Genomic DNA, 11,605 nt, shown 5'->3' with positions numbered 1-11,605 from the left:
TAAAGTTGTCGAACTGCACATATGACACTGTTCCTATACACAAGTTTGAGGTCATCTCTAAAGAAATCAGAGCCACAGTTAGTCACAGCAAAGCCCTTATACCAAGGTGCCCAGAAATGCCCAACAGCCAATCACCACATGAAGTTTTTTCACTGGGCAGTTCAAGCTGCTGCTAGTGGTAGCGGCCTCCCAGGTCCATTTTATGAGTCCTTAGACTTGCTTGCCCTAGAGTCCCTTTGACACCTTGAGCAAGTGGAGGTCTCTCTCAGGGCGGAGGTTGAGATGCCAATTGGCTTTAGGTGGTAAAGACAGGAGTAGCTTAACTGCCTGACTCAGGGGCCATTCTAGCGGTGTGTGTTCAAGGGATTGTACAATGAGCAGGGGCCAATCTGATATAGGCGTGCCTTCTTTGAAAATGATTTATTTATGTTTGGACAGGTGTTTGGAGAAAGCACCAAGTCACTCTTACCAAGGAAAGACCCCCCTCCCTCCCTTCATCTCAGTTCTGGTTCCCTTTGACTCTCTGAGGGTAAGCTTCTCAGCTGGTAGGCTCAAAAAGTGCTGGAGCAGGAAGGGGTGGAGGTGTGTGTGTGTGCGTGTGTAGATTAGTCACAAGCAAGCCAGGACACGTTCCACCAGCTTCACCCATATGGGTCAGTGGGGGAAGGACACCAACTCCATAGCTTGCAACAGCAGGGCAAAAAGCACTGGAAAGAACAGTGCTTTGTGACTTGGTGTTGGTTTCCAAGTCCCCTTTAGGGACTTGTTTCTTCACCTAACAAGTCCTGAGTCAAGGAAGGTCTTTTTAAGAGGGCGAAGAGAAGCCAGTTTCTCGCTGGATGCACGTGCTGTCTTCAGAGAGGAGAAGGAGGTCTATTCGGAGGCCACACTCTTCGATCACCCTATCCTTGTAAGTTGAAGTTTTCATATGCCAGGCCAGGAAGGGTCACTTTTTAAAAGATGTAGAAAAATGATTGTTCAAGCTCACTAGTCTATGGAAGAACCAACTGGAGCCCGGGCTCCTTCACCCCCATTTCTCCTGAATACTTAGTTTACTGAACAGTTTGTGTAACTAATGGCATCCTTTGGCAGTCCAATAAAACACGTGACCATTCACCCCCCAGAAGGAGTGCACACATTTTTACTTTCAGTATTGGGAGTGTCTTGGATTTCCTGAAGTTTGTCCTTGGATAAATCCCCACCAGTGGTTCCCTGGAGAACTTTAAGACCAGAGGATGGAGTGTAATTCAACAGGATCTTGATTGCAGCGGCACAGATGGTGGTATAAGGAAGGAAGACACACAGGGAAAAGGGGCGATGTGCGTGTGTGTGTGTGTGTGTGTGTGTGTGTGTGTGTGTGGTAATTAGCAGACAGCCATGAAGCTATTGTCCTGTGTTTCCCCTGTCCATGGGGTGCTGGAGTGCTGGAGAAGACCCACTGGGTGTATCTACTCTGCAAAACCTAGGGATCCAGCTGAGCCAAGAAGCTCTTCAGCATCCTTCCCTGGTCTGGCCCAGCAAGCTCACAACAGGTAGTCTGGTCTCTGCCCTGGGACATTCCCAAGAGCTGGTCCTCTGGATTTGTTCCTCTGCCTTAGGGTCCCCAACTCCATGTCCCATTTTCAAGTTTTGGTCTTATCTGACTGGTTCATGTACACAAATATTATTTTTCTCCCTCTCTCAAGTGTTATTTAAAGTTTGAACTAGTAAGAGGGCTGCTGGATTCCCGAGCCTGTTTACTTTCAGTTTAGGAAGCAGCTACCCACACCTCCTCTCCCTGTTCCTTCCTGGCTCCCCTCTCTGCCATCTAGTAGCAAGTAAACATATTTTCTGAACTTCGTTAATATTTAAAATTACCGGGAAAGGGCTAATTATTCTATCTTCTTTCTTCTTAGGGGCCCATCATACAAGCAATAAATAAAGAACCAAGCCTTCTGTCTACATGATCTGGCAGGGTAGTGGTGGTGGAATTTCAATCGGAGGGCAGATGCACAGAAATACCCTGTTTGCAAAGGTAGAAATGTATCCTCTCTCTCTCTCTCTCTCTCTCTCTCTCTCTCTCTCTCTCTCTCTCTCTCTCTGTGTGTGTGTGTGTGTGTGTGTGTGTGTGTGACTGTGCTGGAGAAAACTCAGCATTATTTGACAAAAACAAAACAATGAGAAAAAGACCAGTGCCTAATCCTGTCCTGGAGAATCTATTCCTAACTCCAAGCATTAACATCAGAAGTGATGCAGAGGAGCTATGAAAACAAAACCAAAACAAAGGAACAACAACAACAACAGCAAAACAACCAAGAAACCACAGGCAAACCCTCTGCCAGTATTTGCTGCTGAGAGTCGAGGACTTCCTACCCTCTGTGACATCAGTGGGCAGGCTATACAGGTCCAAGGTTCTTGACCCAGTACCTGGCTTTTTCCAAGGACAATGGGTCTCTCCAGGACTCCCCGGAGAAAACAGAGGTTAAACAAGTCAAGAACTCAAACGCTCCCACCCGGGTGAACCTTATCTTTGGCTAGATAAGGAAGAACACACCTGGCGAAGAAACTCCTCTGTGTTACTAGGAGGTGCTAACGGAGAGGCAGCAAGAGTCGGTTCCCGTTTACCTCAGTGAAATTGTCCTAGGGAGTCTTGCGACTTATGAGTCGCCTCTCAAGACCCTCAAGAGACCTTGAAAAATCTACGGGAACATACAGAAAGCCATCTTCATTTACTTAGCTGGACATCACCTTGGCTCTGGGCGCGAAGGCGGCTCCAGTGCCCGACCTAGGAGGAATTCAGCCTCACTAGGGGCGTGTGGGTACCTGTGTTTCCGGCAGGCAGATGGTCTTTGTTTCCACTTCGGGGGCGAGCTTGATTAACTCTCAACTTTCTGACAGGTTCGGATTAGAGGAAAATTACAATCAGCTCCGAAACGGTCTCCCTTCAACAAATATCCACCACTGGTCTACTGAGAGTCCAGGAGAACGACACGAAGTATTTTTTTTTTTCCCCCTTAAAGCCGGTCCTTCTGCAGAGGGCTATATTTAAAGGTGAGATTTCAAAACCATCAATGAGATTTTACATTTAACTTAAGATATACGGAATACAGTTTAAAGGACTTCCTTGCGATTCATAGTAAATTTAACTTTGTCTCAAACATTTATGGGACGGGTATTTTGAGAGAGAGGGAAGAAAGTCCATTTTCTTTACAAACACTATTTACACACGCTAAGAAGCAGTTTAAAAAATTTTGTATACATGCATGCTTAGATTGAATATTTTTGTATCTAAACTTGCTATTGGCGTGAATGATTTCCATTTTCTCCAGTATGAACCGTGCTATCCACTGACAGAAGGAAAATGTAAGTGACCTGTAGTTGAGGCGGCCACCTGCCTCGCTCTGTGAAAGAGCTGTTTTGTACTTCAGTGCTATCCACAAAATACAGATATTTTTAAGACAGGAAGGCGCTGCTATCCTGTAAGATAATCATGGGCATGTTCCATGTGGAGAGAAAGATGCCACAAAGAGCGGCCCCTTTTTTGCGGATGGTTAAATACCAGAGACGATAGAAATCAGCGCTAACCTTTCCGATCTCTACCTCTTAGTTACCTTCTCGAGAAAAATACGGTGCATAAGAGTGAGACTCAGTTCGTTCCCTAGTTCGCGAGATAAACGGAGACTTCTCTGCTGCGATCGCTGCTCACACTTTCAGGTTCAGCTTCCGGATCAGGGACCCGGCTGCAGCGAAGGCTGGCGTGAGGACTCCCGCTTGGTAAAGCTAGGAAAGCTAGGAGGGAAGTGCCCGCTGTGCAGAGGAGGAGGGCGCTCAGCCTGAGTGCTTCGGCCAATCGGCGTGCACACCGCCTAATGATCGACCAATCAGAGGACGCGGAGCTCGGGGGTGGGTGTGGGTGGGTGGATAATACTAGGAAGGGGCGCGGAGGCCCGGGACTGCAGTGAGTGACGCTGCTGCTCAGAAAGCAAGCCGAGTGCGCCTGCGGCGGCTGAGTCCTGGGTCCGAGCCCCACCTTTCCTGCCCATTTTGGGCCAGAAGTGGAAAGCGAAGTCAAGCGACCCGGGCTACAGAGGACCGAACAGAACTTTGCAGAATTTGGGATGTACGGGGTGAGGTTGCTGAGGACTTGACTCACCTCCTGCCTCCGTCCCTCTCCACCACCCTGTGGGTTCCGGCCTCCTGCTGTCAGATCCCTTTCAGTTTGCTTCAGCTGCTTGCAGCTCCAGAGAGAGATCCTAAAACTGGATATCTTTTTACTGGGTTGCTAGCCTGGGCCTCTGAGTCTTGGTGAGTGTTGTGATGTTGCTGCTTGGGAGTCAGGGAGGGCATGGGGGCTTGAATCATCATTACTGATCCTTTCTGCTTCTGGTTGTCTTGCCTTAACGATGAAAAACAAATTGCATCCGCCCTGTGCGGCCCAAGCACTGCTGATGCCAGACTAGCTTCTGCAGCTTTATGGCCAGTGTCCTCCACCCCCTGTGGGTGTGTGGGCCCTCTAATAATAGCCCAGCGTAGGTGTAGGGGAAGGGTAGGGATGGGAAGACCTCTCCAGAGTCTTTGTGGTGGCATAGGTCAGTCAATGAGGGACATTTGGGAAACGTGATTTTAAGGTCCCTTGTACTTAAAGGAAAGATAATTGTTCCATCGACAGTTTTATATGCATCATGGCCATGTTAGCCGACTGTGGAAAAGCTTGACAAGCGGCTTAAACCGGAGAGTGTGTAAGGTCAGTGGGTGACTTGTCTGGAGAGGCCAGACAGGGTTGCGGTTAAAGGTCAGGTGCACAGACCACTTAGAATTAGTGAATTAAAACCTTCGTTGAGTTGTGGATCTCTGGGTCCATGTGGCTTGTATTGTAGGGACCAGAAAGAAACTGGGTACCTTCTGGTCTTGCAAAAGAAGTTCTGGGCCAAGACTCAGAGAGGGTCCTGATTGCGACAGGCGGGTCTTCGGGCCTCTTTCTGTTTCCCTAGAGTGCCGGCAACCGACCCGAACGAGAGCCTAGCGCCATGACAGAAGGACAGGCAGTCCCGGGAGCCGGGGACTGGGAGATCGACGTGGAGAGCCTAGAGCTGGAGGAGGATGGCAGTGGGGCTCCGCCGCGGACCATGTCTCAGGGACCCAGTCCGTCAGCGGCGGACGGGGACGTCGAAGAGGACGAGGAAGAAGACGAGGAGGACGAAGACGCAGAGGACGAGGGTGACGGCGAGGAATCGGGCGCGTCCCCGGAGGTGCCGGACCGGCCAGAGCAGCCGGGAGGACTGGCACCCAGGCCACCGCCAGCGGCTCAGGAGCTGCCAGCCGCTGCCGCAGCCCCTGAGCGCGGTGCCACCGCGGGTGGCGGCGCGGAGCCTCGCAAACTGAGCCGCACACCCAAATGCGCGCGCTGCCGCAACCACGGCGTGGTGTCGTGTCTTAAGGGCCACAAGCGCTTCTGTCGCTGGCGGGACTGCCAGTGCGCCAACTGCCTGCTCGTGGTGGAGCGCCAGCGTGTCATGGCCGCCCAGGTGGCGCTCCGGAGGCAGCAGGCCACCGAGGTGGGTACCCTTAGGCCCGGGGTGCGTCTCGAGGGTGCGTGTCCAGCCAGGATGGGGAGCCACTTAGCAGCAGGAGAGCTGCAGATACTCTGCCCACGCGAATCTGCGGACTCGGGAGGGAAAGCCGTGGGCAAAGCAGAGCGTGCCTGAAAAGTCTCCTACTAAAAAGCAAAGGGTGGCTTTGAAAACAATTAGGTCCTTTTGGGACACCATGGAAAAGTCATTAAAATATTTTAGGGTTAGTTTTGCAGGTGGTCGGCGAGGGACGAGGGTGGTTGACAGTGCGGTGTGTACAGTCACTGTGTTAATAACGCCCACCGAGAGTAAAACAGCGCACGATGCTGTCACTGTGCGGTGTCACCTTAACACTTAGGCAGAACTTGAAGCCCGGTTTCCAGAGGAGACAAAAATTCGGGCTGAGAAGAGCCTTTCAGCCCTTTTCGGGACCTCAGGTGGCCCTGGCCCTGGGCTCAATCTCTTTCCTGGTTGGAGGTAGATGTTGCCCTGTCTTGCTAGGTTTCTCGGCAGTTCACTGAGTTGGAAACAACCCGGCAGCAAGCAGGGGGTTTTCAGGCTGGTGTCCCTTAAGGTGTGTGTCCCTTCTACCTTCATGTACCACCCTCCTCCTGAGAACAAGGCAGACACTGAAGACTCCCTCAGTCTCTGGCACCCCATAGTCTCTACTCCACCGAGGGGAGAAACCACCTTGTCCTCAGAGGCAGGTTGGGGCACCTTCAGCGTTGTGGATGCGCCTTGAGGAGGCAACCATCCCCCAACCCAGTTCTCTCAGACCAGATTCCTAAAGTCCCCTTGACAGCGGATCTCAACTCGCTCTGTTTCCTTAAACGTCTTTTGGAGCGGTATCTAAAGAAAGCGGGAGTGGCCTTCTAGGTGGCTGAACTGAGATTAAGGAGTCCTCCCATTAATTTTCTTTCAAGTAATTTTTATAAGAGACGGCAAAACAAATATGTTTTAGGTTGGGGAGACTTCTAGAGGCTTGTAGATGCCCCTCCTCCATTCTCACGATTGTTTTTTCTTTTTCGTGTGTGTGTGTGTGTGTGTGTGTGTGTGTGTGTGTTTACAGGACAAGAAGGGGCTTTCCGGGAAACAGAATAATTTCGAACGGAAAGCAGTGTACCAGAGGCAAGTCAGGGCGCCAAGTTTGCTGGCCAAAAGCATTTTAGAAGGTAAAATAACGTCAAGTTGGTCCTTGGACTTTTTAAATCCAGTTGAGGGGTGCTTATCATTTAGGCGCATGACGTTTGTATTAACCCAGGAAGAAGCTAATCCTCATTAGAAATTTTGCGTCGCGGGAGGGAATTCATATCTAGAAAATGCATGGCGCTTTACTCGCGGAGGGTTTTGCCACCAGGATAAGGTCCTCTCACGAGTTAATGTGCTCCGCTGAAGTGCCTGTGAAATTTGCCCCAGTGTGAGGGATGTACAAAAATGCACCGTCAAGTGATCCTGGAAGCTACCTTTGAGAAGGAAAACAATTAAAACTCCCCCCCCCCCCCCAGCTATGGAAGGAGCTTAATGGGTAGAGTAAGCGAAGCAAGAAGATTTCAGCTGGGACCAAGAGTCACCTCTAGCCTCAAGTTTCACTCTTTAGCGTTCTGTTTTCCTCCTTGGAAATCTAGATGCATGCTGCTCCCCCCACACCTCCTTCTTACTGCTTTTGTCCTTCAAGGCTGTAGAGTGGGAAAAGATTGGAATCAAACAAGCAAACTGAAGGGTCGCTGAGCAGCGGCCGGTCTAGATCTCCCCTTGCCTTCATTTTCAACAAACCCTGGAGACCTGTTAATTCTTCCAAAAGTAGTGATTTTCTAAAGCATCTGGATTTAGGCATGGTGTTTATTTAGTGACTGGCTAAGCAATGTCTTGCCATCACCGGTTCCCCTAACGTTCTTTACCCTTCCTTTGCCTTTATCTGAGGTGAAGTTCCATTTGCTTTAATCATTACCACTTCCTATAGTTCAGCTTAAATAGAAGGGCTTCCTTTCTGGAAGTGAACAGTTGAGGTTTTCTTTCTTCTGAGTTTAGCTGATCCTGAGTGGTTTTAAAGGTTGTCTGTCTCTCAGTCTGTGCTGACCTTTGAAAGAGTTTTGAATTTGGTTGCAAAGTAGGTAAACATTTATAGCCCTAGGGACCACACTGATAAATTGACAATTTTGCCAAAGCAAGTGGAGGCATTTTGAGGACTCAATGGGAAAAGGAAACTCAAGTAAATAACTTTCTGGCAGACCCTTAACCTAGAAGTGGAAGCAATGATTTTCAATTTTTATTTTATTTGCAGACGAGTGTAATAGGTTTGTCACTGTGTAAATACAAATGCCACATGGGATCCTTCAGAAAAATTTGCTAGTGCTGCTAAGTGTTTGGGAGTGGTGCAATACTCCAAGCCTTCTATTTGTGTTCTGGTAGTTCTTGCTTTTGGTTTTGTCTCTATTTCTGAACTGTGCACAACTTCATCCGCATCTGAACGACTGTTCTTTCAGCCCCTTTGGTATTTGGCCAACATGAATGAACTTGGGGGAAAACACTTGAGATCCGTAGATGGAGATACTCCCCTCCCCATTGTTTTGTCTCGCTTTGTTTGTTCAAGAGGTCAAAGGGAAGCCTGATGAACTATTAGGTGTGCTGTGTGTTTGGACTAGTTAACAGCTATTTCCAGTTTTCCAATGCTTCTCTATGTCCTCAAGTCTTCTCTTCTTTTTCTCTTTACTAATCTTTCTTAACTTTCTTTTTCTTTTTTTCCTAGTTCTCCTTGGATTATTCTACAGCTGTAACACTGTGTACATAATGAGACATCTTTAGAAAATAAAAGTGACATCAGCTGTAGGTATAGATATCTTTTATAATAATGAAAAAAGAAAAAAAAGATGATACGGGCAATGAAATACTGGTGAAAATAAAGCAGACAGGTTTGTCTCTCAATGTTTAGGGATCTTAATTTAGAGAATTTTAAAATCTCAGTCATAATATAATACACTTGCTGTAGCAAGCAAGCAGACATACCTATCCCAACAAAAATAATGACAGCCAGAAACTAGCATATGGGCACCTTTCCGGACAGGGAAACTATATTAAATCAATCATATACTTTTGCTTCTATATTAAAATATCAGTGATTTAGAATTATAACTGATTATCCTGTGGTTTATGATGTTACGTTTACCTTCGGGATTTTCAGATTTTTCTTGTCAGGATGTTAATCTGTTTTCTTTACCAATACTTGCTTATTTTAGGCTATCGCCCAATAACTGCGGAGACTTACCTGGGAGGGACCCTTCCTCTCCCGCCACCTGTGAGTGACAGGATGCGGAAGAGAAGAGCCTTTGCTGACAAAGAGCTGGAGAACATCATGCTGGAGAGAGAATATAAGGAGAGGGAGATGTTGGAAACTTCTCAAGCTGCCGCCTTGTTCCTGCCCAACCGTATGGTGCCGGGACCCGAATACAGTTCCTACAAAAGTGCCTACAGCCCCACTGCAGGGGAGCCACCCAGCAAGGACTTTTGTAACTTTTTACCAACCTGCCTCGATCTCACCATGCAGTATTCAGGATCGGGGAACATGGAACTGATTTCTTCTAACGTCAGTGTGGCCACAACTTACAGACAATATCCCCTGGCCTCACGATTTTTAGTTTGGCCCAAATGCGGTCCCATTAGTGACACCCTTCTTTACCAGCAATACCTTTTAAATGCTACCACTTCTGTGCAAGCCTTGAAGTCTGGGGCCAACTGGGATTTGAAAGGAACCCGAATTCAGGATGGCCTCAGTGCCGAGCATGACATGATGCCACCCAAACCAGAAGGCTCCCTGGTGTTGCCTCATCTACCTGAGGTCCCAACCTCGAGAACTGACCTTCAGGCTCACCAGGTTGTCCCTGAGAGGTCTGCCTTCTCCCCACCCAGGCGAAATTTCTCCCCCATTGATATGGACTGCCTGGCTGCTCAAGGGCACGTCTTAACGAAGATCAGCAAGGAAAACACCAGGCACCCTCTGCCACTTAAACATAATCCATTCCACTCAGTATTCCAGCAGACGCTCAACGACAAATCAGGCCTTGAGCTGAAAACACCATTTGTCAAAGAAGTCTTTGATGAGATCCCAAAGAAACACAGAGAGTGTTTGGCCAAGGAGAACCAGAAGTACACTTTTACAATAGACAGATGCGCAAAGGACCTCTTTGTAGCCAAACAAGTTGGAACGAAACTCTCGGCAAATGAGCCGCTGTCATTTTCTGTTGAATCTATTCTTAAGAGGCCTTCATCTGCCATCACTCCTGTCTCTCAGTGAAAGGCTGCGGAAAGGGAAAGCTGGATTTTCTACAGTCTTAGAGGGTTCTTTGCAGACACCCTTTCTGTTTTTAGAGTTAAGATGTTTGTATGAAGAAATTTCTAATGTAAATGATGATTCTTGAGATCCTATGTATTTTCTCTGCATGTACCTTTTCTTATCACATGAGTATATTTAAAGGTGGAAATTGCTTACTATGTAAATTGTAAAGCTCTATGCTTTACACAGCACTCCGAAAAGCAATAAAAATAACATTGCCCTCAAAAGACCTAGAATTTGTTGAAGCAGACAGCGGTCTCCTGTCTAGATTGGAAAGCTTGTGTCTTAGAAATGCATTCCTTATTTTTCTATAAGTCTATGTGCTTTCAAGCACTGCTAATGGTCCTTGTGAGCCGCAGAGAATACCTATCAGCGTATAATGCTTTCGCTTGTATTTTTTAAAATTTTCAGGTCGTGTGAGTCATATTCAGGGTTCACACAAAGCTGGGTGAATGCTCTTCTTTCTCTAAACTACATTCCCGGAGCTTCTTGAAGAAAATATATACATACATACATATATATTAAATTGAGTTAGATAGACATATATATGTAGAAGTATCTATCTATCTCAATTTAACTTTTTAAGATGGAGGCAAAGGGAGCTTGGGAATAGAGTTGGGGTTCTTTGCATGTTAATGGAACTGAGTTTCCTGTGGTTTGACAAAGTTGCAATAATTCAAAGGGAAATCAGGTGCAACAAGATATGTATTTGATTGTGTGTTTGGAGATGGACAGATGTGAATTCTGTGGGCCTGTTTCTCCCTTAGGCAAGCCTCTGTATGTCAAGCACGCCTTTCTAGGAAAAAAACAGGTCTTTGGACATTTATAGTTGTTTTTAACACACCATGTCTTTAGTTTTCTGGTGATCACAGATCACTTTCCCTTATTGGGTGCAGTCCATTTAGCCCACAATGGTGTCATATCCCCCTTGGCTCTTGAGTTAGTTCACTAGTCCTGAAAGATCAGTGACAATGGTTGGTCATTTAGATGTAGGCTCTGTCAACTCTCAGTTGGTCCCTAACTACCTGTTTATACCTCTCCCAGGTGTACTGTGTCAAAGGCTGTCAGCATAATTTTCTTCTGAGACGAAAAACATTAATTATTCAAATGTTATCAATTGCCAGAAGGCCGAGAATGTTTATCATTGAACGCAGGCGACTTCTCTCCCCCACCATTTGTAAATTCTTTGTTATGCCCTTGGCTCTTGTTTTGCTTAACAAAATATTAAGTGCTGCTTCAGAAGTTTGATAAAATGAGTGTGAGACGCTTGTGAAGATATTAATCTTCAATGGTCACCTGTGGGCTAGGAATGATTTGAGCGCCTGCTTAGCACGCTCAAAGCCCTGGGTCTGATCCCCTGCACTTTGTAAACCGGCTGCTCCTGTAATCCCAGCCCTGCTGGAGGCAGGAGAATGGGAAGTTTAAGGTCATCCTTGGCTCCACGTCAACTTTGAGACCAGGGGAATTCATGACACCCTTGCTACACATGTAGTCCAAACATTTGGAGGTTGGAGAGCATTGATAGTAGCAGAAGGATGGTGTACTCAAAGCCATCCCACGCTACGTAGCAAGGCCCTGTCTCAAAAAACCAAAAAGCCATACCAAATAAATATAGCACCTTCCACTCACTTGTGGACTCCAAGTCAAGTTCAAGTTTTAGAGCTAATAAGATGACTTAGTGGGTAAAGAAAGCCAGTTCCTGCAAGTCCTCTTCTGATCTCCACATGCA

At 47.2% G+C, this 11,605-nt stretch overlaps 1 protein-coding gene and 1 long non-coding RNA gene across 4 annotated transcripts; one reads left to right on the top strand and one right to left on the bottom strand.

Annotated features, from left to right (window-relative positions):
* Positions 1-390: 390 nt before the first annotated feature.
* Positions 391-3,767, bottom strand: LOC146893616 (uncharacterized). The gene is made up of 3 exons (XR_015003254.2): positions 3,591-3,767; positions 2,803-3,018; positions 391-949 (listed from the first exon to the last, which is right to left on the bottom strand). It is a non-coding gene; the product is annotated as an uncharacterized LOC146893616 (long non-coding RNA).
* Positions 3,768-3,927: 160 nt separating this feature from the next.
* Positions 3,928-10,103, top strand: Dmrt2 (doublesex and mab-3 related transcription factor 2). Of its 3 annotated transcripts, XM_048438748.3 has the most exons (5): positions 3,928-4,284; positions 4,971-5,534; positions 6,619-6,721; positions 8,296-8,376; positions 8,783-8,919. In XM_048438748.3, the coding sequence occupies exons 2-4, from the start codon at positions 5,007-5,009 to the stop codon at positions 8,349-8,351; spliced, it is 687 nt and encodes a 228-aa protein (XP_048294705.1). In that variant the 5' UTR covers positions 3,928-4,284; positions 4,971-5,006; the 3' UTR covers positions 8,352-8,376; positions 8,783-8,919. The 3 variants fall into 3 exon arrangements, with proteins under 3 accessions (XP_048294705.1, XP_048294702.1, XP_048294703.1); XM_048438745.3 differs by lacking the exon at positions 8,296-8,376 and having other exon boundaries at positions 8,783-10,103; XM_048438746.3 differs by lacking the exons at positions 3,928-4,284; positions 4,971-5,534; positions 6,619-6,721 and having other exon boundaries at positions 8,297-8,376; positions 8,783-10,103.
* The last annotated feature ends 1,502 nt before the right edge of the window (positions 10,104-11,605 follow it).

This window comes from Myodes glareolus, chromosome 7, assembly GCF_982192425.1.
Source record: "Myodes glareolus chromosome 7, mMyoGla1.1, whole genome shotgun sequence".
Lineage (NCBI taxonomy): Eukaryota > Metazoa > Chordata > Mammalia > Rodentia > Cricetidae > Myodes > Myodes glareolus.
The sequence above is the reverse complement of the archived record's forward strand: the minus strand, read 5'-3'. Positions and strand labels throughout refer to the sequence as shown.